At 47.0% G+C, this 24921-nt stretch overlaps 1 protein-coding gene across 1 annotated transcript in view; it reads right to left on the bottom strand.

Annotated features, from left to right (window-relative positions):
* The window catches only part of NRP2 (neuropilin 2), a 111130-nt gene that overhangs the window by 34736 nt on the left and 51473 nt on the right, over positions 1-24921 (bottom strand). The window contains exons 3-11 of the mRNA XM_010007372.1: positions 21549-21730; positions 17786-18016; positions 17065-17220; positions 15012-15181; positions 13758-13913; positions 5448-5592; positions 4822-5171; positions 4216-4360; positions 363-479 (exon numbers count right to left, since the gene is read on the bottom strand). Of these exons, the coding sequence (XP_010005674.1) occupies positions 363-479; positions 4216-4360; positions 4822-5171; positions 5448-5592; positions 13758-13913; positions 15012-15181; positions 17065-17220; positions 17786-18016; positions 21549-21730 (1652 nt within the window). The remainder of the gene's footprint in view (positions 1-362; positions 480-4215; positions 4361-4821; positions 5172-5447; positions 5593-13757; positions 13914-15011; positions 15182-17064; positions 17221-17785; positions 18017-21548; positions 21731-24921) is intronic.

Genomic DNA, 24921 nt, shown 5'->3' with positions numbered 1-24921 from the left:
TGAATCACCTTCTGAATTTATGACATGCAGCCAAGGGCATCTGGAATGGAGGAGGATCTAAACACGGCACTAAGTGAGTTGCTTCAGGTCATGTAAGGAAGCTGAAAGAGCAGCTCTCCAAGTCCTGTGAGGACTGAATTAGCTGCTATCTCTTGCTCTTGCATCCTTCCTTTATATAACTTATCAGATTTTGGCAGGTTTTGTTTGGGTTTTGATTTTAATCTTGGCCTATCACTAATAATATTACTCTTAGCTTTCCAGGAATCAGCACCATATATAGGAGCAAATTGGAAGATAAGAGCATTTGATTAGCTCTTAACTCATCATTTATGGAGGTAAAGATGTGTTGCTTTGATACATACCCTCCTCCTCTCCACAGCTATCACCACACTCAGTTGCCTCTTCATCAGTTGGGTATGGGATGGTGGTCTCTTCGCTCTTCAAAGTAGGCACCAGTGTCTCTGCAGTGGGCTTTACATCTGAAAAAGTGGAATAGAGATGCTATTTGCAATAGACAGTACAAAAAGCTCAGGTAGGAGGAAACAAAGCAATTTTTTTATTTTTTTTCTCCTGTTCTTAACAGCAAGAAGAAAAAGAACAAGAATATCACAAAATTTTCACGTGCTACAAATGTCAACACGGTTTGAACTTCAAGTGAACTGGCTGTTTCCATATGGGAGTTCCTTTGATTTAGAGCCTGCTTTGGACAAGGCTCTCCTCTAGACATACATGCTACTTTTTCTCTTAATTTTTTACTCTACACTGATGTTGGCAATCCGCTTAGCTGTCATTACTGGATAAGAGAGATCACAGGCAGAATGTCTTTTTCTTTCATAAAGGCATATGACATGTTAAAAAACCACACGCAACATTCCCACCAATTGTGCCAATTTATGAAACAAGTCACTCAAACCCACAAAATGACGTAACCGCAAACGGACCCGGAGGATCCCCTAGCGCGCCCTGGCTCGCTGCAGAAAGCATCTGGTTTCACACTCCAGGCTCCCGACTACGCTTTCAAAGGGTCTCTGTCCAATTTCCCTCTCTCCAACATGGCCTGTGTACAGGTGTCAGGGGAAATTTAGGCAAGAAAGGGAAGGATATTAAGATCAACAGTAAATGCCATTAGGTTCCAGCAGTCTCTCCTTTTACGAGTACAGCATGCTTGATTCTTTCCACTGTTACAAAGAGGCTGCATTGCTCAGCTATGTGTGATTGCATTTCTTTGTCAGCACCCTCCAGGATATCATTTAATAAAGCCAGAAGCAAGAGAAAATGGCTAAATACATAGAATATTTTCCATAGGCTCTTTTCTGCCCTTTTATTTTCCTGTTATTAAACATGTTGTACATAAATTCTCAGGGTTTTGTGGTGTGTGTTTTTTTTTTGTTTTGTTTGTTGTTTCTTTCCCCACCCCCCCAGTAACTGTCTTTTGTTCAGGACAAAAAAAAGCCTTTAAATTTGTAAGTTTAAATTTGTTACAACCCCATAAAACTCCAAATGCAACAAAGAAGCAAATTTCAAGCAGCCAGGCACAGAACAATGTCTTAGAAAAGAAGAAAAAAAAAAAGCAGCAGGTGAAGGCAACATATCAAAGCTGCAAGTTATTTAGAGCTGGTACATTTTTTTTAGGTTGTTGGTCTTGTATATTGAGATTTATAGCTGAAATGTGACAACGTGGAAGGACCTTGAAAGCCAAGTCCCATACGGGACACAGATGCTGAGCGGATGTAAATCAACAGCGTTGCATTGCCTGGACGAGCCGCAGAAATATATCTCAAAAAATCAGTTGCCATGGCAGAGCCACAACATGAGGGTTACAAGAGATAATGAAAATAGCAGGGAGGACAATGTGATGTGTGAAATGGAAAGTGAAAAAGAGTGGTCTTCCTTACTTGCTTTCTCTCTCCCTGACCCAGCAAGTGTCTGTGCAACTGGTGGTAATTGCTGATCAAAATGCAAAGTCACTGAGCAATTGAAACCAGATGTTGGGAACTTCAAAGGAGAGAAAACCAGCTGCAAGTGAACATTCATCAGTCTCCATTCTTCAGAGGGAAAATTTTGGCAGGTCTTTGAAAGAAGTCAATTGCTGACTGCTTGCTTCCCAATTTTTGAGCTACTAGCCAACTAGTTTGTGAGCCCAGTTGCTGTTAAGTTACCTGTTTGACTCATAAATTAAGATGATAATTGCTGATAAGAAATAAAAACAGCTGGGCAGAGTACACATGGGTTTAGTCCCTCACTTGAAAATATTTTCAAGCAGCTTGTTTTAATCCTTCTCTTAATGTTGCTCCCAAGCAAGTGCAATTGCCTGGATTTTCACAGCCAGTTCTGTAATGAGCCTGGGTCCTCCCAGCAAAGGAGGACTGTATCTTGGCGTTGTCAAGGACTGCTGCATGTAGCCAGCCTGGACTTAGCATGCAGATAATGCCATGGGCTATCTCTGCTCCCCAGGTTGCATCAGGGATATGAATGCCTTTTATAACATGGTGAATCCACAAGATTACAAGCCCTGCTCTGATTACAAAGCTGAATGCCTGTAGATCAATAAGGCTACAAATATTTACAACTTGGCAGTTGAGTTTTAAGCATTACAATGTGCAAATGATTAGACAGCCACACTGGGGAAATGACCATAAAGCACCCTGCCTGGAAATAGCAGGCTCTCTCTGCTGATATTGAAACTGAACATGGACATAGCTGCAAAAGAAAATTTGGACCAAAAATCGCACAAGAAGTTGAGGATGTCAAACCCCTCTTATTCTCTTAAGTTGGAGGAGTGCAATGAAGGGGCTGACACATACGTGGTTGGAGGTCTTGTCTGACTGCCTTCCTTTGCAGCAGTGATGCAGCACCATGACACACCAACCAGCAATGGTCTGCAGAGATCTGGCGCCTGGAGATTTCTGGGAGCTGCTGGAACCAGTGATGTGGGAGCTGCCTGACCACTTTTGCATGGAGCCTCAGCTCCTGCTGCTTGCATGAAAGCCACAGCGCCTGCTCCTCCCACATCTCAAAGATGTTGTAAGATTTAAATTAAGATCTAATCTTGATTTAAAGTTTAGATAATTTACAATGGATTTCCAGTCCAGAGGGAGATTCCCCATTGACTTCAAAGGTGACAAATTATCATTATTGTGTGTATGTGTGCTTTGTGATTTGCTGTTAAGTGTTTGTAATGCATCTCCCAGCACATCACAGGAAGCATAGTAAAAACTCCACAAAAGGGTGGAAAAAAGCTGTGCCTTTTAAGCTTCCTAGATTGGGAATTCCTACAAGAAAATGCCTTCTACAGAGGAAATGCCTTCTACAGATGTGCTTATAAATGTCTTTATCATTGACATCTGGACACCAGATTCAAATTTAAGCAGATTATTAAAAACTAAAATAGATTAAAAAAAGGAGCAACTAGCCCCTGGCACTGAAAAGCTAGGAGCAGACACAGTGAGTTGCTGGGTGCATTTTTGGCTTTTGGGGATGAAACTATGGAGCAATTAATCACCATTGAGCTCTAAAAGGGTCAGAGGCAAAACTACAGATCTGAGTGAGTGTGTCAATCTGTTTTGAACCCTATAATAAAATAATGGTGGCTGCAAGACATACTACTTGTGAAAACCAGGTGGGTGAAAGTGAACAAACCTCCCTGGTCTTAGGGATGTTGTAGAGGTGTTGTAGAATTAAATCCCCAATGTTGTCTGTAAAAGGTTTTTCACATAGGTTTAAATGAGAGAGGAACAGTTGTTTTTACAGCAAAACTTCATTGTGGTAGCTCAGGATACCTGTACTGGACAGTGCACTCATCTTCTGCACCTCTGCTTTTCTTCCTACTTTTTGTCTTATCCGTTTGAATTAACAAGCCCCAATTTTATCTAAAACAAACAGTGGGAAAGCCTGCACAACATCCAGATAAAAGATCAGAAAGGAGGGAGAAGGGAGCTGGGGACAAATACTGCATGTGACTGTGTGCAAATCTTGGATTGGGGTCCATACATTGTTGCTACATGCTGTGTCAAGGCCAAGTTCCCTTTAAGGTGAAAGCAAAAATATGGCTCAGGCCACACTGCAGATCCTGGCTTCCTGGCTGCAGTCTCCCTGCCATGGCATGGCCCTGAGGTGGGACAGCAGGGAAGAAATACCCTTACATTTGACCCTTGCTGGTTTAGCACCTGCTGCAGCCCTGGTGGAGCCAGTGGGCAGCTGCACAGGGGTTCCTACCTGTCCAGTCGCAGCCCAGCACCTCCAGACGCATTCCTATTCCTGCCGGGGACCACCTCTCTGGGTGCACACGGACATACTGGGCAGGAACAGGGTCAAATCTCCGGACTTCAGGGATATCATAGTGGATGTTGCCTTCAAAAAGCTATGGAGAGAGAGAAAGAGAGGAAAGGCAAGTGATGTGTGCATCCCACATGCTCTCCAACAGACTTGGTAATCTAGGTCTGGCAGGACACAGACACAGTTTGGAACAGTTTAGCTGTCCATCTCTGGGCTGTTGAGTCCAGCTGAGCAGAAACTGAGCTGCTCCTCCTCAGTTCTAAGAGGATCAGACATGCTGTTTCTAAGAAACTTGCAGAATCTCTCTTGGTCTCTGCTTTATATCCAGGGGTCAGATTCTGATCCAAGCCACACAGGGGAAGCCTGGGGAACATGCACTAACTTCATGTACAAATAAGATCAGGTTTGTCCTTTGGCAAATAAAGAAGCTACTGCATGTTCAAGGTCTCTGTGGGGAAAGACAGGTTACCTCCTAAGACCCCATCAGGCAAACTGAAGATAGCCAGAAATGTATCTCATTTTGTAGCTGCTCCAGGCAGTGCCTACCTTGGCTTGCATTGTTTTGGGGTCCTGGATGAAGTCCCAGTCCTTTCCATTCATGCTGTAGGCCACTTTAAACTTCTTCACAAAGGAGCGGGACTCGGTGGTGGTCACGCTGTCCCCTCCTCGAGCCCCCTGGATAATGACGCCTTTGATATTCTTTGGGACACCAAGGTCCACCTGCAGCCACTCCTCCCCAGGCTGGGCTTGTGGGACACGGGGAAACCAGCCCGAGCGACTGCTCACCAGGCGGGCCATGCTAGGAGACCAGTCGTAGCCTCTAGTGGAAGAGGCTGAGATCTGTGAGTCAGGGATGAGGCCGGAGAGCATTCCCAGCAAGTTGGAGCAGGGTGAATCTGCAGGGAAGGGAAGGACATGAACAACGGGGGTAGTTGAAGTGCTTTTTTTTTCTGCAGGTTTAAGCTCTGGGCACTAAAACAGCACTGGGTGCTTTTCCCTGGCCTCTGGGGCCTTGCTGACTATCATCCCTTGGGATGGGTGCCTCCATGCTGCTCACAGTGTCACCATTCCCACCCCAAGCAGCCATGACTGCTGTGGGACACAGCACCGTGGGACAGGCTGTCCCAAGAGACAGAGGACAGCTGAGGCCAAGAGGAGGAGGTGACCCTCACCGGTGATGCGGCAGCCATACAGCTCCAGCCTCAGGGCGATGCCGTTGTGCCAGCTCTGGGGACGGATCCGCACAAAGCGTGTGAGAACCGGGCTGGGGATCTTGTTGAGAACCACCTCTGTGGAATCCTCATTGGCCTGAAACGTCTGCAAGGGAGAGGGGACACAAATACAGTTAATGTCCTCTGCAGGCAGAAAGAAATAACCAGCAGTTGAAATAATCTCAGGAAGGAAAGCCAAGGAGAGATTTTCTGGGCAGGGCCAGCCTTTAGTCAGGGTAAACGTCCAGATCTAAACTACTGGCAGAACAGCACAGTGGATGGACTTATCCATCAGGCAGGAGACCCAGGAGCTTGCTGCCCTGCTTTGCCTCCCAGCACCCTGAGGCACCTTGGACTATCAGGCCACAGCTGCTTCGAGTTCATCCCCAAACCTAGAGTGGCTCCAATGCAACAGGCCAGATGTCCCTGGGTGCTGTGAGATCTCACCTCTGTGGGTAAACGGGTTGACATCCTGACATGTCCTCACACTGGGCTCTACTGGGAAGCTTTGCGTGCAAGCAGCATCACGAGCATGGAGGATGCTGCCTCGGCCTGGGGCGATGAGCTGTCATCCCAGCCAGCCCTTGCTCCAGCCTCACCAGTGCACAAGCAGCCAGCCACACAGAGACAGCTTTTTTGGGGAGTTTATGATCTGATATGACTGGAAAAGGCGTCTGTCTTACCAGATGGCCACAATCAATAACTACCAGATGGATGTTTGATCGACCCCTCCTTCCTATTATTTTAACAGGCCGAACAAGGACTAGATACTTGTGTAAGGACTTGATACTTGACTGCATAACCATAGAGGGGAAGAAAAGGGGGAAAAGAGAAAATACCCAACCTGAGGGTAATTTCCAACCCTTTCTCTGCCCCCAGCATAAAGCACTAAAGCTCACAAACTGAGGCTGAAGGTGCTGCCCACTTTCCCTCCAAACACACAGGCTCTCAGGACAGGGATAGAGCATCTTCTGATCTCAACCAGGAGCTGTGTCTGCACTGAGATGTTGGCTGGGCTCTTCTGCAGGCTCCTATCCTGCATATGCCAGGCTAAGCACAGGAACTCCCACTAAGTGTATCTCAGAGTGAAGTGGGAGACTGTAAAATCTGCCACCAATGTCCTTCTGTCAAAGGCAAGAGTCAAACAATGCAACTGCAGATCCTGGTGATACGGGACAGAAAAGGGGTGAAGCTGCAATCTGGCCTCTCACCTTGAATAATGGTTAAGAAGTGTTTTATAAGCCTCCCACTACTCTAGGACTGCAGAAAGTGCAAGTTTCTGACCTCCCAGGATCCAGCATGCCAGAACATTCAGAGTGTTCTCAGAAAGGGACAGTGGCTGTCTGCAGTACAACCAGGACTGGGCTGCCCAGGATGGTTGCACTCCCGGCAGGGCAGGGAGCAGCCTCTCCACAGAGTGCCTTGGTTGCAAATCTGGCTGGTAATTGGGATTTGAAGTTGATGTGAACTTGAGTAGAAATGCTAACCTGGAGAATATACATCATGCTGCTACCGTTTAGCAACACAGCATGGTTTATGTGTTTTTAATATCCTATTTTATCCTGCCTGACCCCCCTTCCCATCCTTTTCCTTGCTCAGCAGACACCAAATACCCCTTTTTCCAGCAGGAGGGCTATAAGAAGAGTGTTTACTGTGAAACACTCCCCAGGCTTGCGTGTGTGTGTGCCTTGTAAACCTGTGGGAACACACACACATACACACAGCCTGAAAGGATACATTTCCACACCACAGCAAAGCCTCCAGCTTTATGTCAACACTGGACCTGACACACAACACCTTACCTCTGAACCTAACACCAGAGGACAGGAAATGTTTATCTGAGATAACGCAACCATTTTAGCATGAGAAACAGCACATCAGGTCAGCCCAAAGGTCCCTCTGTCCCAGAAGGTGGCTCCTGATGGTGGCCCCAGCAGATGCCTGGGGGCAGGAAGCCTGGAGGAGTCATCTTCTGGCAACCTCTCTTCACTTCCCACAGTCAGCAGTTTGAAGACTCCATGAGCCAAAGGTTGCATATGGACCAGCATGTTTAACAGTTACTGATGAGGTTTGCTGCTCTTTTTGGTTTAACATATTCCCAGTTTTGTTCTTTTTTAGCTCACTTCACACATACGAGCATCAAGGGCCAGAATCCAAATTTACACCAGTGTAATTTGTTGCTGACTTCTGCAAAGTCAAGCTTGACAGAAAGCAGAAGCAAGACTGAGCCCAAAAACTTTATCACTACTACATGCATTGGTGAAACATCTCTTACATGACATTAGTCCCAATCACCTGCTTCCAAGGACATCAACCTTAATTCTGCTTTAGATTTGGGGCACATAATTCCCTCAGACTAGGTCACATCCAACAAGATACATAACTCTGAACTGAGGCCTTGACATTCCAGGCTGACAGTTTGTGAGGGTAGAAACGGCACCTGACTTCCAGCTCTACTATCAGCCACATTGGCAGGATCTGCCTCAATGAGCCTTGTTTCTGAAAAGCCCCTAATCATACACACCCCGTTCAGGACAACAGAAAGGGGCCATTTTCAGAGAACAGGTACTGTTAGAGAAGTGGGGTCCTGCCATGTGCCTTCCTTTTCTCAGATGGAAATGCATTGTGAACCTGCAGATCCTGATGCTGTAGACTGGGGTCTGACCCTGAGCATGCAGTTTCCCTGCACTGAAAATGCCAATGCCAGGGCCCAAGTACACTACAGAGAGTCCCATTGACTTTAACAGGCTCTACATCCTGCCTCAAATTAGCACTCATGGCATGGGAAGAACTAGCAGGAAAATGTGTGAAATTGGGAGCTCCAAGAAAGCAAATACTTCTTCCCCCATACCAAAATAGAACATTGCTATGCCTCCCATCCTATCTGCTTCCCATCCCACTCAGCACATATTTTGAGCCAAGTATAAATGGTGTAAATCAACATATCGCCATTGAAGTATAAGAAGTCACAGTAATTTACACCAGCAGAAAAAATAATCTGGCTGTGATCTAGGGAGACAGATATATACACACTCAGCAGAGAGCACACACGCATATGCACACGCACACGCGCTTAAGGGTGACAGAGCCAGAAGACGAATGGGAAAACCATTAACAAATTAAAAGCATCTTCCAAGAAGCAGTCAAGGGAACTGCTTTTCACTGCTGCATCAAAAAGCTGCCCATTCCCTCCCCATATACTTTATGTATACTTCTGTTTTAGTCCAGTCGGCAAGTCTACATGTAAAATTAAATTGATAATCAATGAGAGCTGACATGCTTAAATAATTTGCTGCAGAAAGCAAGTGGTGGAAGATGATGTCTAGGCTAGAGGAATATTGGGCTGTTTTTCCAGGTGCACACACATACAGGCTTCACACCAACACTTTCACGTCACTTTTCTGCTGCACCAGAACCACTGGGCATGATGAGGGGAATTCTGAAGCTGCATTAGTTCCGGTGGGGATGGGAATTGCACCAATGGCAAAGTTTGGAGTGAAGGGAATGAAGGAGTGGGAGAAAAAAAGTGCCATGAAGTTGAAGAGGCAGCAAGTCAGAGACAGGGCAGGAGGTAACCTCTCTCCTGCTTTATTTATTGTGGAGCTTGGCTACTAAGCATTTTCTTGGGGAGCTAAAGAACATGTCTGGGGGAGGCAGAAGAGAAGGCCAAGGATGGCAGCAGCTCTGCCTTCATCTATATGTATGTGTCTCTCTGGACCCACTAGATTTACTGCAGGATTATGTTACTCCTGTGGAGACAGTGCCCTGGAACAGAGCATGCTAACAGGATTAGGGCTTCAGGATTTAGACAGAGAAGCATGAAGGAGAAAAGTAGGGGAGATTATTTTCTTTGTCACATAGGAAAGGCATAAAATGGGGCATGTTTGATGGTGGGAGGATTCTGGCTAGAGTGGAGGGTGGATAGTTCTGGATTTATTAAATCCAGGAACAAGGAGGTAAAAGAAAAATGATACTTGGCAACACTCAACAAAGCACAGCCGTCTGGGCAAGGCACAGCATGCTGGGCTGGGCTTGCCAGCATCATGTCTTTGAGAGGCTCCACTCAGATTTGGGAGTCACCAGGGACATAAGGAGTGGCACTCTGTTAGCCTGCAAAGGAGATACCAGGCCCACAAGTACAAAGCTGCAGCCTTGCTAGGAAAGCCAGTTCTGTAATTCTCCCCTGGTACTGCACCAAGGGCGATTGCACAGAACTGCCATTCCCAAAGCCTGACATCTTTGTCCTTCCTGCAAAAGCAGCAGAAGCAGGCTGGGACCTGGGGATGCTTCTGGGAAAACCCTCTGCACCAGGACATCTCCATGTGGAACTACTTATGGCCCTCTGGCTGACTACACAAGCTTTCCTGAGTTTTCCCGATAAAGAACCCACAGGACTGAAAGCTTCTCTCTCAGTCCCTAGGTGAATGAACGCAGGAGACCTCACTAAGAACTGAAAAGATAGAGAAATACTCCTAAGGGAAGGAAGGCACAAGGGTCTCTAAAGAGTCATCCTCAATATTCCCTGCAAGCACCAAACACGTCTGATGTTCTCAGCTTCATGAACACTGAAATACTTTGCTCCTTGCAGCAATTTGACCTGTCTTCTTGCATTCACCTGAAATGCCACCCAGTAACGTCACCTGATAATAGACATAAAGCTGTCAAAATGGGTAGGAAATGGAAATATCAGGTGGATCTTGCTGCCATTTCTCATCCACTGACTTCTATAGGTTCTCAAAGCAAATGTTTCAGTTGCATCCTCTGATTTTACACATAGAACAATGAAGGCAGTGAGAGCACCCATCACATTCCCAACCCACTCAGAATCCTGACACCTACCCTGTCCCCCAGTTCCTTGCCACACTAGATGATCCCTGTGAGCTGATCTCTGCAGTTATTCAGACAGAGCTTTAGAAGGAAGTGGATCAGAATGGATGAGCACTTTGTTTTCCAATAAAATCCTCACAGTTCAACCTGTCAGAAAAAAATGGCCAAAACCAAAAGGTCAAATCCTGCCAGGTGCTCTTTTCCTTCCTTGGGTTCAAGAATGAGTTGTCTTCTAAAGACGTTTGCAAACTGCTAGATAAGATCTCAGCACACACACCAGGGTCAGTGCCTGCAAGATAACCTCTGGGGCCATCAACCCCAGATGACACATGGGGGGATGCAAGAGGGAGGGCAAGAGCCAGAGCAGCCTTTCTGGAGCAGGGGTTGTTTGGCCCTGTTCCATGGGGATGCACTGGTGGATAGTAAGGGGCAAGTGTGGTGGTGGCCACTTTCCTTACCATCTCCTCTCTTGCAGGACACACAGAAGACAGCTCTGCACCTTTGGCCAGGTTGCTGGATTAGTGTCTATCCCTGGTCCTATGCCCCAGGCAAGGACAGAGGATCACCCTCTGGACAGGGGGACATCCAGGATGTGCTCAATTGGGCTTTGTGGGGAGTGGGTTGCTAGCCAGGAGGAAGTCCTTTCCCATTTGCCTCACCATGAGTATCAGCAGTTGGGGACTCAAAGATGAGCCATCATGTTTTGCAGGGAAACATCCTGGTTCCACTACTTTCTGAAATGCTAGAGGGAGGGGAACCAGGGAGGTGAAAGAGAGTATCAGAGCTCTCTGGAAAGAGGGTCAGTGCTCCCTATTCTCTGCAAAGCATGTGGTCTTCTCCCCACCCCTCCTGCACTTGTTGATTTTTGCTTGCTTTGGTTTCCTGATGAAGATGTAAATGTTAGCTGACCCGCCTATAACATGGCAGGGCTTTGCTTTTGGCTCACACAGCCGGCAGAAACTCAGAGCAGTGTTTGATACACCCCATATGCCTACGTGTGCATGTGCATATATATATCTATCTATCTGTGTGTGTGTGTGTGTATGTATATATATACATATATATCTGCATGAATATAGAGGAATAGAAAGTCCCTGTCTGTCCACCCCCTCTCCTTCCCCCACGCTCCTCATGGCACCAAATCAAGCTGCGGCAGACTTGACAAATCTATTTGGCATGGCTCTCTCCAGCGTTGCAGCCGGAGCCGTGCCGAGTGCTGCACTGACGCAGGGAGGAATCTGCACCTTGAACAGAGACAGCTGGGAGCTTGCCTAACACAGGAATGGCAGGGATCTGTGTGGGTGGAGAATGCAGGGCCAAAGTTCCCTGGCACCAGGCCTGTGAGTGAGGGGCTTTGCCATGGCTCAGCTGCAGCTTCATGGCCGCTCATTCAACAGGGAGGGGAGGCAATCACCTGGATGCAAAGGGTAGGAACACCACCAAAAAGCAATTACTTATTCTCCAGCCTCAGGAAGTTTCTGCTAACTTGAGACCAGAACATGAGAATGAAGTGAGACTGGAATAAAGGAGCAAAAACTGAGAGGTTTGGTTTTCCCTCGTTTGAATGAAGAGAGAAAACAGAGCAGAAAAAATCTGATAGGACTCAAGGGCTACATCCTGAGATGGTGGCAATTCATGTGACTATGGAACATGTGTTTTGGGCTGACAGTGGCCAGGCACTAAGGTCTTGCTGAAGTGATGTAAATTAGCCCAGTAGCACTGAACCCAGCCATGCTGTCCTGCTCCACCTCAGCTGAGGACCCAGTGTTCATTGCCAACAAGGATGGCACAGATACTCTCCCCTGCAACTAAAACGACCCTCCAAGTCAGACTCCCACCCTAGTTAGACTCTGAAAGGTAAAACTTATTGCCAGTGGTTATTTGAAACACTGAACTGTGCATTTATCCCATCTCTCTGCCAGGGGTGTTGCTAATCTCCCATCTGTCTCAGTTTGCAGACAGTCCCAGTGAAACCTCATGCTCACCCATTTCCATGGGCTGCCCAGGGTGAGGACAGATGGCCCCAGTTCACAGAAAGGTCTGCCACAGCCAGTGGGTCCTAGGAGAGCACTGTGCTTCTACAGCAGCACATGGCCACCACGTCAGGGTTATGTGAGTGCTCTGCCATGAGCTGTGGCCCCAGAGCCAGCCTGCCCAATCTCTGGGGAGCCCAGCTGCTGATTCTCCTGTGGGGTGCTGTGCTGCCCTGTGCCTCCATTTCCTTACCTCTAAAATAAGACTAACACCACCTCACTGGCATGCAAGGAGCTTAAATACTCCAAATATTTGAATTATGAGACCCTGCTAGGGGCCCCTGCACAGAGGTCTCATTCTGGGAAGCAGGATGAATTTGAACTGTGAGGCATGCTTGTGGAGAAGGGGAAATCATGTGGCCCGGAAGGGAAGGAAATGTCTCGATGAATCCTGGACAAGTCAAACTACTGCATTGCATGCCAGCAGTCCCTGTGCCAGCAAAGGGAGGAGACAGCTAATTTAACAGAAGTGCTGAGCAAGCAGAAATTGTTGGGATGTGCGTGTGGGGGAAGGTGTGTGGGACCCCAGCCACTGAGTTCATGCAGACAGGTTATAGCACATCAATGAGGAGGACCTGAACCCTGGCAGCAGCTCTGGTGGGCACTGCAGAAGAGCGGGGAAGGGTTTTCCTGATGTGCCCTTAATCAGGGGACAACCATACAGCCAAGGCAAGTGACAGAGCAGGACCAGCCTTGCACCATGGCTGCCTTAACCCCCTTCCCTGTATGCCAAAGCTCCCATGTGGGCCACCTCAAGCTTGTCTCATCTCGCAAGGCCTGGAAGGGCTGAACATCCATCCATCTCCCTCCCCCTCGTTCCCACCTCTGTGTGCCTCCCAGAAACACAGCAAGAGCTCACAGCAACTTCCAGGGCTCAATGTATCCCTGCCGACCATGCCTGCTAGTGTAGATCCCACAGCTCTGGCAGTCTGAATTGCTCCTCTTTATTTATTGCTCATTTTGTTCTCTGGGATGGTGTGATCCCCTCCTAGGATTTGTGCCCTTTCATTTCCAGGCCTCAATAACTAGTGAACTACAGCTTCATGTGGTTTTGTGATTGTTAACCCAGCATGCAGACAGGGTTATGGCCATAAAAGCTCAATGAATCTTGTATGGCAAAACACAGGCTGTGAAAGCATTTTCTCCTTCATTTGCAGTCAAATAACATACTCTCACCACCATGAAAGATTCAACAGTAGACAGGTTTTCCAAGGAATAGTGTTTCCTCATTGCTGTGCAGAGGAGGAAGGACTATTTCTGCTCGTAGTGTCATCAGTCTTTTAGCCCTCACCAGAAAAAGGGTCCCTCACAGATTAAACCATCTAGGCCTGTAAAATCTCTCTGTTTTATTCCCTCCCATCGGCTGCAAGACTCATCAAGGCACATGCAAAAGAGACAAAAAGACCTGTACCTTATGGTTTTTCCCATGTCGATATATCATCCAGTCCTCCCCATTGGTGCTGACCTCCAGCTTGTAGGTACGGACATAGTAGCCATTCTGGGTTTCTCTGGAGATGGCACCCTGTGTGGCAATGGCTGTGAGCACAGTCAGGAATTGGAGGTCCACCTTCCCAGGGGAAAAAGAAATAAGAGAGAGAATGGTGATCATCTGAGAGTGCAGACTGGGTATTTAGTTGCTCTCTCTGTCTCTGAAACATTAGAAGGTGTGAATTCAGTCTGTCTCACACCATCTGTGGGTGCACATTTCACCAGCTACCAAGCCCCTGGACTCCCCCCAGCAGGATGCTTGCAGATGGGACAAGAGTAACTAAGGATCTTTATGTCTCCATATGGGACCATCACAAAACCTTCTTAATGACTCAGAACAAGCAGCAGGATCTGCACAGAAGCTCATGTCCATTAAAGCAGGACAGAGGCTGACTTTTTCCAAGTAAAATAAAAGCATGTTGTCCAGTTAGCAAGTGCTGCAGTTCCTGTTTTTCTCTTGCTCTTTGTTTTTTTGTGGTGTTTTGTTGTTCCATGGGTTTGGGGGTTTTTTTGTGGTTTTTTTTTTTTTTTTTTTTTAACAATGTGGGTTGAAAAAGGTCACAGAGCTGGCTTGGTAGCACTGCCATGAATGAAGAATGAGACATCTGCTAGAGGCAATGACATTCACCACCTCCCATTCCTAGTGCCCTTTAGCAAGCAGTGTCTCACAGCAATGTGACACAGCCAGAAGTCCTGTATGGACAGAGACTGTGGATCTAACCAGCTCGCAGGGAAAGCATTTGCTCTGTCAGCCCCCTACCCGACATTAGCCCTTTCACACTCCCTGCATCACTAAAGAGATCAATATTATTCTAGTTATTTTTCCATGCACCTCCTGGAGACTTGGGTCTTCAGGCCAGAGACGGAGTCAGTGGCCCTTGTAAGTGGCAGAGGTCCCTCAGTCTCTGTCAGTAGGCTGGGAAGTCCATCAAGATTTTGGGCAGGAAGGAGAGGTTGGGAGAGGGACAGCAAGTCAAGTCAGCACTCGTGCAGGCGGTCTAATGGGAGAGCCAGCCTGTCACGTTTCACAGAGGCACTGCAGGTCCCCTGCTGCTCACTCCCCATGAGCCACAGAGGCAATAAAAAATGCAACAAGCCTTATGGTCAAGGGTCAGTTTAACAGTGTGACACTCCATTTGGCGGGGGAAGAGGTGAGGGGGCCAGAAAGCATGCATACCTGGAGGTACTCTTTGTTGCTGTCTACATTGGGGGTCCAGCCATTGTCATCACTGTTCAGCCGGCTCTGCTGGGGGGTCCATCGCCCATCTGAGTAGGTGGAAGAGGCACTGATCTGCATGTTGGAGATCCTGCCGGACTCCATCCCCAGTGGCACGTTGCACTGGAAGTCTGGAGTGGACACACACACATGCACAAACACAGAGATCAGCTTACTTCAGTCCTAAGTGGGAGGCAGCCCTGAACTGTCCCCAGCTAACCCCAAGCAAAGCTGCCTGCCTGGAACGATGAACAAATCTGCACCATCTTGCACGTTTTGTGTGCTCACAGATGGCACTAAAAAATTAAAGATGGGGCAGCTTGATGTTTGCCTGGCCCTCTGACAATACAGTTTGGATCTTTCTTCCTTTCTCTACCTCCTTCACCTTTGCACAGTTTTGACGCAATTCTGTCCCTTCCCTCCCTCCATTTTTCCAAGATGTCCCAAGTCCCCTGGCAACAAACTCCCCCATCTTCTTGAAGGTTGGAGGTGAAATCCAAGCACTGAGAAGGCCAGGAATATGGGGAGGCACAACAGGAGGGTGCCTACTGTGCTGCTGGCAGGAACACCAAGGTGTGGAGCAGGAAGATCTAAAGGTTTTGTGTGAGTGTGAGAGCATGGGTGCATGTGTGCATACATCTGTGTATATGTGCATGCACTACTCATGGTGTCAGGCCCACAGGAATTAATCAGCCAGGAATATGAAAGACTATGGTATGCTTTCATTTGGGTTTCCACACTTCTAAGGCTTTAAAAGTCACAGCTAGCTCAATCTTATTGCACATCTCATATATTTTATGGCAGCAGTCCTGTAAAAACAATAGCAAAGAAAACATTGATAGGAAATAGTGCGCGGGCCCAGGCACACTGCTGCTGCTGCAAACCAATGGGGCTGCACCAAACTGCCTGTGTTTCTAATGTGCCCAAGTCAACCCCACGTGGAAATGATGGGCCAAGTTAAGATCTCAGTGGTATTACTGACGTTTCAATTTTACACCAGCATAAATCAAAACAGACCTGGCCCTTTAACAACTCTTGAGTTTGATTTTTCAATCTTTGTGTGTTATTAACATTTCCCAATCCTTTTAAAGAACAGAATAGAAAGGAGATAAAAGAATAAAAGAATAGATCAGCTGAGTGTGGATATAGGTAATGGTGAAGAGCTCATGTTTGTCTGTAACCCTCACAGTCTCAGCAGAATAACCCTAACTCAGTCACAGAGCAAGAGCCTGTAACCCAGCTGCTCTAGCACTGCACAACCCATGCTCTACTCTGCCCTCCATCATGGGCTCTCAGTGTCAGATCAGGGACCCTCTCTCTTTCTCTGAGACTGAGGGGTGTCCTGAAGGTCTCTTCTGTTGTATCAAAGGTTCACTGCTAACAGAGGTTGAGAACGGTTGCTCTAATGTAAAAATACCATGGGAAAACAAACTGAATCTCTCCTTGCCTGCAAGCAATATCACAAAAAATCAAAATGCTCTTCATTTTCAAAACATACAACTTACTTCCTCACTCCATATCAATTTACTTCCCTCAATAAGGGATCTAAAACAAATTTTGGTATGAAATTCTTAGACTTTTAGGCATTTTTTAATTAGACAGCCAAGAAATTCCGATTTGTAGTTTGGGGCTGTGAATTTTTGGAAAACAAGAGAGAGGGAGAGAGTATTTCCACCCCCTGCTTTAATGAATCTGCTGCACCCACTGGGTTGAAGTATTCCACTAAATCCTTTGGGGTGAGCACATACATGAAGGACTCTATCCCAAAAGATATTGAGAAGACTTCACAAGTAACTGAAAAGTCAAAAAAAGGTCAGAAAGTGTGATTTCTACTGAAATCTCACTTCTACGAGAAAAAGAAAACACATCTAGTGTAACTGCTCTCTGCATTGCCAGTTGGAAGACCAGCACCTAGACACAATCCTGCCTGTCCCTCTTACATGTGCCAAGTAGAAAGATTTGGGAAAAACAGGTGATATGATTGCCTAAACTCATACACACGTTTCCAACTTACTTTCTGGGACTTCCTGCTGGATCAAGTAGTACTGAGCAGAGAATCCATCTTTAGCCACTGCCAGGTCCGTGTGGAAAGTCAGCGACAGGACGCCAGTGGTTGAGCGGATGTCTGAAGGCATCTTAGTGCCACAGTACCTGCCTATCAAGGGGCCAACTGCAAAAGAAAGAGCAGCAAAGGTAACACCTGCTTTTCCAGTGGCTGCTTGGGTCACCAACAGATTGGCATCACTCAGCAGGATGGCTTAGCAGTACCAGTCAGGAAAAAAGAAAGGCTTTGGGAATGGGCTGGTTTTTACATCTGCTGGCCTGGTGCCATACAGTGCACTGTGCAGAAATATCCACTGCAGCAGGCATTGCTCTGCAATTGCTGGGAAATGCTCCAATCTGCTCTGTTTCTCAGTGTTGGAACGTGGTATGGAACACTACACAAACCCACTGTCCTTCCCTGAGGGAAGACTGGTGGTATCTTGTAGTGTCCTGTGGGACTTTTTTCAGACCAATGGTTACAACAGAGCAGTAGTTTGGGGTTTAATGCACACAGCCTTCTACAAGCACACCATCCTCACAGCCAGCCATGGAGCACCCCAGCGGTGGGCTGCATGCTGCAGCCACATCTGAGGTTAAGCACCTTTGGTGTTCAGACACAGACTGCACAGATTTGGAGTTTTGTGAGATACCAAGAGAGACTGGGGACAACAGCGCAGAACCCTGTGGCTTACCCTGAGGGATGCCATCCCAGATGTCCAACCAGTCATACTTGCAGTCTCCTTCTCCTGCCTGCAGTGGGTCATGCTCAAGGTCGAAGAGCAGGAAGTGGAGAAGGATTTCTGCTTTTGGCTTGGCTATGATGGTGAAGATGCAGTCCAGGTTGTGTGGATACTTGTCAGGGAAACCTGGAGACTCAATAGTGCCATTGGAGGCAGTGAAGTTTCTGGAGCAGTCCTCAGAGCCTGTAGTGGAAAGAAAAAACTTGCAGCCTTAGCAACAACACAACTTAATGTCAACAGCTTGATATGCTACAGAAACCCCCTTTTTGAGTTTAGAGGGCTTGTATATTCACTTCCAGAAATGTCCTGTAACATAAAAGCTCTGTGAATTCCTGCAAGGACTGAGAGGGTGATTTTCAAAGCTTTCCACAGGTGCAGAGACAAGGTCTGTGAGTCCACTGGAGTGGACAGTATGTGTCTAAATCCCTCAGATGGCCCTGCAAATGTTATCTGTATGCCACTGCTCTTCCTGCTGCTAATTACTCCAAACACAGGTCTAGGAGAGTGATCCCATCCAAAACCACCCAAAACCACAGCTTATTTGGCAGGTCAGCACACTGATGTGTTTCCCATGCCAGTGGTGGTGGCCCTGGTGGGATAAAGGAGGCGACACTGCGTGGGGCTGAGCTTCCCCTGCCAGTTCTACCCACTGTCTGCCAGGTTCCCCATGAAGCAACCTGCTGGGAGACCTGTTTCTGTCACAGTCAAAGGGCTCTGAGGGAGGCTACCAATGTCTCCACTGTTAGCTAGAAACCCTTGGGAAGCATAGAGTTAGGCTGCAGAGCCCCAGGTCTCACACAAAGGATGAGGGGCAGTTCCAGCACACATCCCCACTCCATGGTTGTTGCAAGAGTTGGGGTAACGAGGAGCATCTTTGCTGAGAGGAGGAACAGAGACCTCTTTCTTACAGACTGAGCCGTCTGCAACAGAAATGTAAGTTATTTCTATCCTTAAGGAAGACCTTTGAGAGGCGAGGAGGGCAGACAACGTTGCCTCTTATTTATTGCTGACCTCAGCACTGGCCTCAGCTGCAGCCAGACCAGTTCCATGCTCCCTCTCATATAACCAAGGTGCCTCAGGGTGGCAGGGAAAGGGGAAATTCTGTATTCATGCCATGGTGACTTTGAAACCCCTGTGCTGTGGAGACAGGACAACAGGCAACAGAAATATGCAGCCTGAAGCTATCAGAGGTGAAAGGAGATGCTATTGCTGCTGCAACCCAGCATTAGCATTTGCAAAGCTTTCTGCTTCTGTTTCACTGGGACAATCCTCCTTCTCTACAAAACCTTCTGCTCCAGCTCTTCCAGGCAGCACGACTTCCTGGGACTATGGGAGCCTTGTTATTCAATTCAGCATTAACCTACAGGAGTCAGGCCAGCAGCCTGCAGTAATAGCGGGATCCCGGCACGGCATTATGCAGTGCCTAGCTGGAGAGCTACTCAGGAGAGGCTCTTAATTGACTACCTAATGAAGCAGCCAGCTTTTCTGGTGTGAACCTGTGGGGTAAAACACAGAGGCAAAAATAAGGCCAAACACAAATCACAGCATAAAGCCACGAACAGGGTGTACTTTGTTCCAAACAGCTCGAAAGACAAATAAATAGGAAAAATAACACAAGCTCTGAGCTAGGGAGAAAATTAGACTAAACCCAGAGTCAGGGACTGTCCTCTAGAGACAAGAGAGAGACATGACTGTGTCACTGCATTAGACAACAAGTTTCCTCATGTGGGGCTCTTATCGCATTTGGCGTCTTTGTCTACAGTTTGGCTGACACCAGCAAACGCTATGACCAGTTTTTTTATAAGGAAACTGCAGATAATCAACGGGAGTCATGCTGGCTCCAGCAGCACAGCCCAGCCTGAGAGGAGACTTTGCTGCCCAGCAAAGTGAACAGCAGGGAGGCTGGACCAGCCAGGGCAGGCGGCTCTTTTGTCAGCCTCCCTGACTGATACCCATCAGGGGATTCAAAAGACTGATAGGCAGTTGTTTGTATGCAAATTGCTCCGCTCTCATACCATGATAAGGGATATTTACCACAAGGTGTGGAAATAAATGCTCAGTTGAAAACAGTTGGTTTTTTTAGGTCACCTTCAAGAATGAAAGAAGCTGCAGCCTCACTGCCTTTACTGATGTGGACAATGGCAATCCGATGACCTTTTAAAGCTGGTGACACCCTTGAAGGCTATGCTGACAATTCAGAAGGAAACTTCACCCGTTCGTGCCTGCTTGCAAACAAAAGGCTGGCTTTGCTTGTACTGCCCTAGCCCCGCAGCCAGTGCGGCCCTCTGCCCTCCTGGGAGCCCGACAGGCAGGGGGGCAGGGGATGCTCAGAGATTACAGGCTCATCCCCATCCTATGCAAAAACCTGCCTTGCTGTGCTGTGGCTGGAAAAAAGCATGGCTGTTTCTGGAGAGAATGGCTCCTTGTGGGGAGGTAGGGTGGCTGAAGGACCTCAAACACCACTTCAGGCCCGAGGACAGCTCTGCATGGACCTACATAGAGGGACACAAACTTGGCTTCAGTCTCCATCCAATACCTGCTTTCTACCAGAGCAGCCCTTGCTTCCTCTCAGGACTGATCTCCATCCTAACCACTGGTGGTGAGCTGGCTGCACAACAGTGCAATTGGCTGGTTATTTAGCCCAGGCAACTTCCAGCAACAGCACCTTCCTTATCCACCTGAACCTCCAGACACCTCCCGTCCTCACCATTTCACAAGCAGTCTGGGGAGTCCCACCTTCTTGCAGCAGTCTCCACATTCATATTTACCTGCAACCAGGTTGTGGGCTGCCTGTGCACCTCTGCCTGCCGCACATCTGGGCTAGGGTCCCCAGGCACTGGTGCCTGTGCTCCCTGGCTTCGTTTTTGAAGAGGCTGGGTAAATTGTGCTCCTTTCTGATTCTTCACCAAGTGCGGGCATTTTTTTTTGTGCTCGATGTGATGATGTGAAAGCCACATGTGTATTTTCTTTCAATGCATCACCAAGGGAATGTGGAAACAGGGCAGGCACTCACATCCCTGTGCAAAACACACTCTTATTCCCAAGGCACACCTCTCTCACCCGCACACACAGAGTGGGTTTTATTTTCTCAAGCCTCTTTCTTCCCAGACACACAATTCTGGCTAATATTTAGACAGAAACACTTTTAAAAGGCCTTTGAGCAGCTTTTCCTTTCCTCAATAACAGTTTGGTATTAAACAGAATTATGAATAGTTCCTCTTATATCTGCCTGGAAAAGCACTGTCTCAGTCCTTGACAGCACTGCTGACAGCAGTTCCTTGAAAACCAGAGCTCCCCAGTTACAAACCACTTCCAGGGAGAGAAAAAACAGCGTCATTGATCAGCCCTGAATCGCAGCTCCACAGGAGGGGGAGCTCCATGCACTCCTAACAGACGGACAATCCCCACTTAGTCCTAACAAGCTCCACACACGCCAAGGAGAAAAGATACACATTTCCTCATCTTCAAATACAAGAGAGGATTTAAGGGGGAATCCTGCTTTCGAAGCCATACTGTGATCCAAAAATGCACTATCATGCATCAATAACATCTCTACCTGCTTGGAAATGTAACAGTTGCTTAAATTACAAACATTTTTAAAAAGCTCTCTAAAGAACATGCTAAAAACTATATTGAAGAGGTGGCCAAAGACATCTCCTTATGGAGATCATCATAGCAAACAGCCTGGGAGACAGGTGCTGACTCAGATACTCACCTGTCTTGTAGATCTCGTAGCGCAGGGAGAAGCCAGCACCTTGCCGTGCATAGTCCGAGGTGAATTTGATATAGAGAGAGGGACCAGAAGAGATGATGGTAGGAGGTGCTATGTTCCCACAGTGCTTGCCCAGCAGGTCTGCTGCTTCACTGTCCCCATCTCGGATCTCAATGTAGTCGTACCTGTGGAGGCAGGTGAAACAGCAGTAAAATAATTTGTCAGGGAGATGTTTCAGGATGCCAGGAACAAACATAAAACACTTCTCTATATTTGCATATTTCACAAACATCTTCCAGACAGGTACCTGGGGCTCTGTCAGTCACACCACACATTCCCCAATGCATTTTTTCCCTTTTGTCTGTTCAGTTACATTCAGGTCCCTTCCTCTGTTGGTCCTCTCATCATTAACTTATTGCAGTCACACCCACTTCAGCTTCAGAGCAAACATGCAAAATTTAGGACACAATTTGCCTCCATTTCCGCAAAACTCCTTCGGCATGGAAAGAATTTCAGATACAACTCTCCCAGGTCTGTTCTCCTTCCCTTACCTCTGTCCTTAAGTGCCATTGTGCTACTTAATACAGCTCAGTTTATTCCACTACCAGGTGGGATCTGGCTAAGCACACACCAAGCATTAAACAGTGTTCAACCCACAAGAGTGGGTAGCTATTTTGTGCACCATCTGACACCACACTGGTTCTTCAACAAGTGTGGCTGGTACACACTTGCTTAGCACTTTGACAGTAATACTGATCATCTTCAGTGCTATCAAAGATTTTTGTGGATGAGCAGCACTTTGTAAGAACTGGGTGACCACATTCACTATTGCCTGATCCCTGTACACCTATAACCACAACCTGCCTTTGCTAACCTCCACCTGGTGATGCCACTGGCATGGCTTCTGGGCACCTGAACATATGGAAGAATTGCCTCCTGGTGCAGAGACAAAAACATTGCAAAGTCTGATTGAAAGGTGAAACTCCCACAGTTTTCTTTGTATTTTTGAGGCCGTGACTAATGGCACAGAGTATCAGCTCTGTGTCCTGTGAAGAAACAAACAGCTTTTAAGTGAACATCTTGTTCTCCACTGCCTTCTGACACCCGTGCTGTCTTGCCCCCCTTCTCCTCTCTGGCCAGCACACTGCTATTTACAGAAACTGCCCATCTCTCTTCCACTGTTGATTCACTTTGTATCAACCTGCTTGAACAACACGCTACAGCTCTTCTCATGGGGCCAGGGAGGGAAAAAGCATTTCCAGGCTGCCAGGAATCTGCTTTTCTTCTTTGTCACAAGATCTCCTGTTTGGAAATGGAGAGTTGAAAGGAGAAGTAGCTTACTGGATATGGAATGATCCTCATGTGACTCATTCTGTTCTGCAAAGCACACATCGGCAGGCAACAACCTCAAAACAAACTTAGAGGGACTCAGTGTGCTCCTCCACAATGAAAGATGGCTTGGACAGCTTTGGTTTCACTCCTTTCTGGGACTAAATCAGGCTAAGAGCCAGAAGCAAAATGCCTGCAGATAAAATCCTGTCTATGCTGGACCAAGCACTCGGCTAGCTGCAATCACCCGGACTTTAACTTTGTTACAGACTCAATTGGTTTGGCCAAGGTGAAATCCAAGAAGTCTTGAGAAGAGGCACTCACACAGGAAAAGCATTTTGGCCTAGCTGGTGGGTGGACACACAGTGATGTAAATGAAGGTCTGCTCCCATTGCTCTCTCCTCAGCTCTGTGGGCTCCCTATCACCTCGTGACCCCTGACACCGTCCAGCAGCACCCTGCATGACCCCACTAATGTCCATCATGTGTGGCTTGATCCCACCGTCTCCCCAGGGAGGAGGATCACTGAGGGCAGTGTTAGTGCTTCTTTTAAGTAGAATTTTTTCCTCCTTGTTTGTCTATTTGTTTAAAGCAGTGCTGAGCAAACAGCAGGGACATTTTGTTCTCTAAATAACTACAGTGTGCTTGCAGCCCTTACACATCTGAAGCACACATCTGTGCTGCAGGCTACTAGTGAAATCATGAATATGTGGCAAAAAATTAATTTGGCGAAAACATGAATGTTGGCAAAACACAGTTAACAGAGTGACTGTCAAAGCTGCCGTTTGCATGGCACAGGCAGAGCTTAGCTGCATCCCAGGAAATCACATTGGTTTGTGTCCTCGTGGGGTTATAACTTGCCAGTGCAGAACACAGCTTCAACTACTTTACTGTAATGATCACAGCTTCTGCTGTAGCCAACACACCAAACATCCTAGTGCTGGCCACACGGCTTCTCAAACCACCCAGTGCTGTAGGAGCTCTGGCAATTTCTGAAGCAAATTCTGGACCAAGAAATATTTGCTTATTGAATGGGTGAGTGACTTCCAATAATACATACAAATTGGGAATATTGCAATCTGCTCATGAGCAATCTGCAAATGGAAAACTAAAAAGAATTAATCTAGTAAGTAAATAATCAGGAAATATTTGCATCTCTGAATTAAACCCTTTTTGGCTTCACTCAAACATTTAACTGAGCTTTCTCCTACTGAAGCTAATACTTAATAAATCAAATGTTACAAACAACTAAAAACAGTCCTAGAAGAAGGTCAGGAAATAATTTTTTCCAAATGTAAAATTAATATAAATGCATTCTTCCCTAGTAAAAAAAAAAAAATCTCCTGGCCCAAGCCCTCTGCTCCTCATGAGGTAAAACTCTCTTTCTTCAGGTCATATAAACAGAGTATGAATTGGTAGAGTATTACACTCAGGAAATAACTCCTGCACAGATGAGCAGGAGCAGCTACTTCCTCTCCAACACAGCAATTAAGCTTTGGATTTTCAAAGTGAAACAGCAAAGACGTCTGGTCTAAAACACAAAACTTTCAAACTTCAAGAACACTGGCTAATCCCCACTACAAACCCTTTTGGCATCATGTGCTTCAGTCAAGTCCATGCCTTGGCCCACAATCAAACAAACTGACAAACCTCATTCTCCTCATGTTGGGTCACTGGCCATGTTAAAATCTAGTTGGCCAGATCTTTGCTTCTGTTAAGCTTAAGCATGGATTCCAGACTTTGTTCTTCCCGTGTGAAAAACAAGAATCAAAATTGGAAGGAAGAAAACCCCACCCTGGGGATGCTTTCTACTCGAAACATTTCATTTCCAGATAATTACAGACTAGGGCAGAGCAGGGTGGGACATATTTAAGCAGCGATGGCATCCAAACTGCCTTGACCAGTGCCCAGCAATTTGCATTTCACTCATATAACCAAATCCTTTGTTTCAGCCAACGTGCACCAGAACCCTTGTGGGCTGACCTCTCTGGCATTACCTCCGCTGGGCGAGCCGCCATCTCCAAGCACATTCTGTGGCCACTTCTTCC

The sequence above is a fragment of the Chaetura pelagica genome, unplaced genomic scaffold, assembly GCF_000747805.2.
Source record: "Chaetura pelagica isolate M959 unplaced genomic scaffold, ChaPel_1.0 scaffold21, whole genome shotgun sequence".
NCBI lineage: Eukaryota > Metazoa > Chordata > Aves > Apodiformes > Apodidae > Chaetura > Chaetura pelagica.
This window is presented reverse-complemented; position numbering and strand designations above follow the sequence as displayed.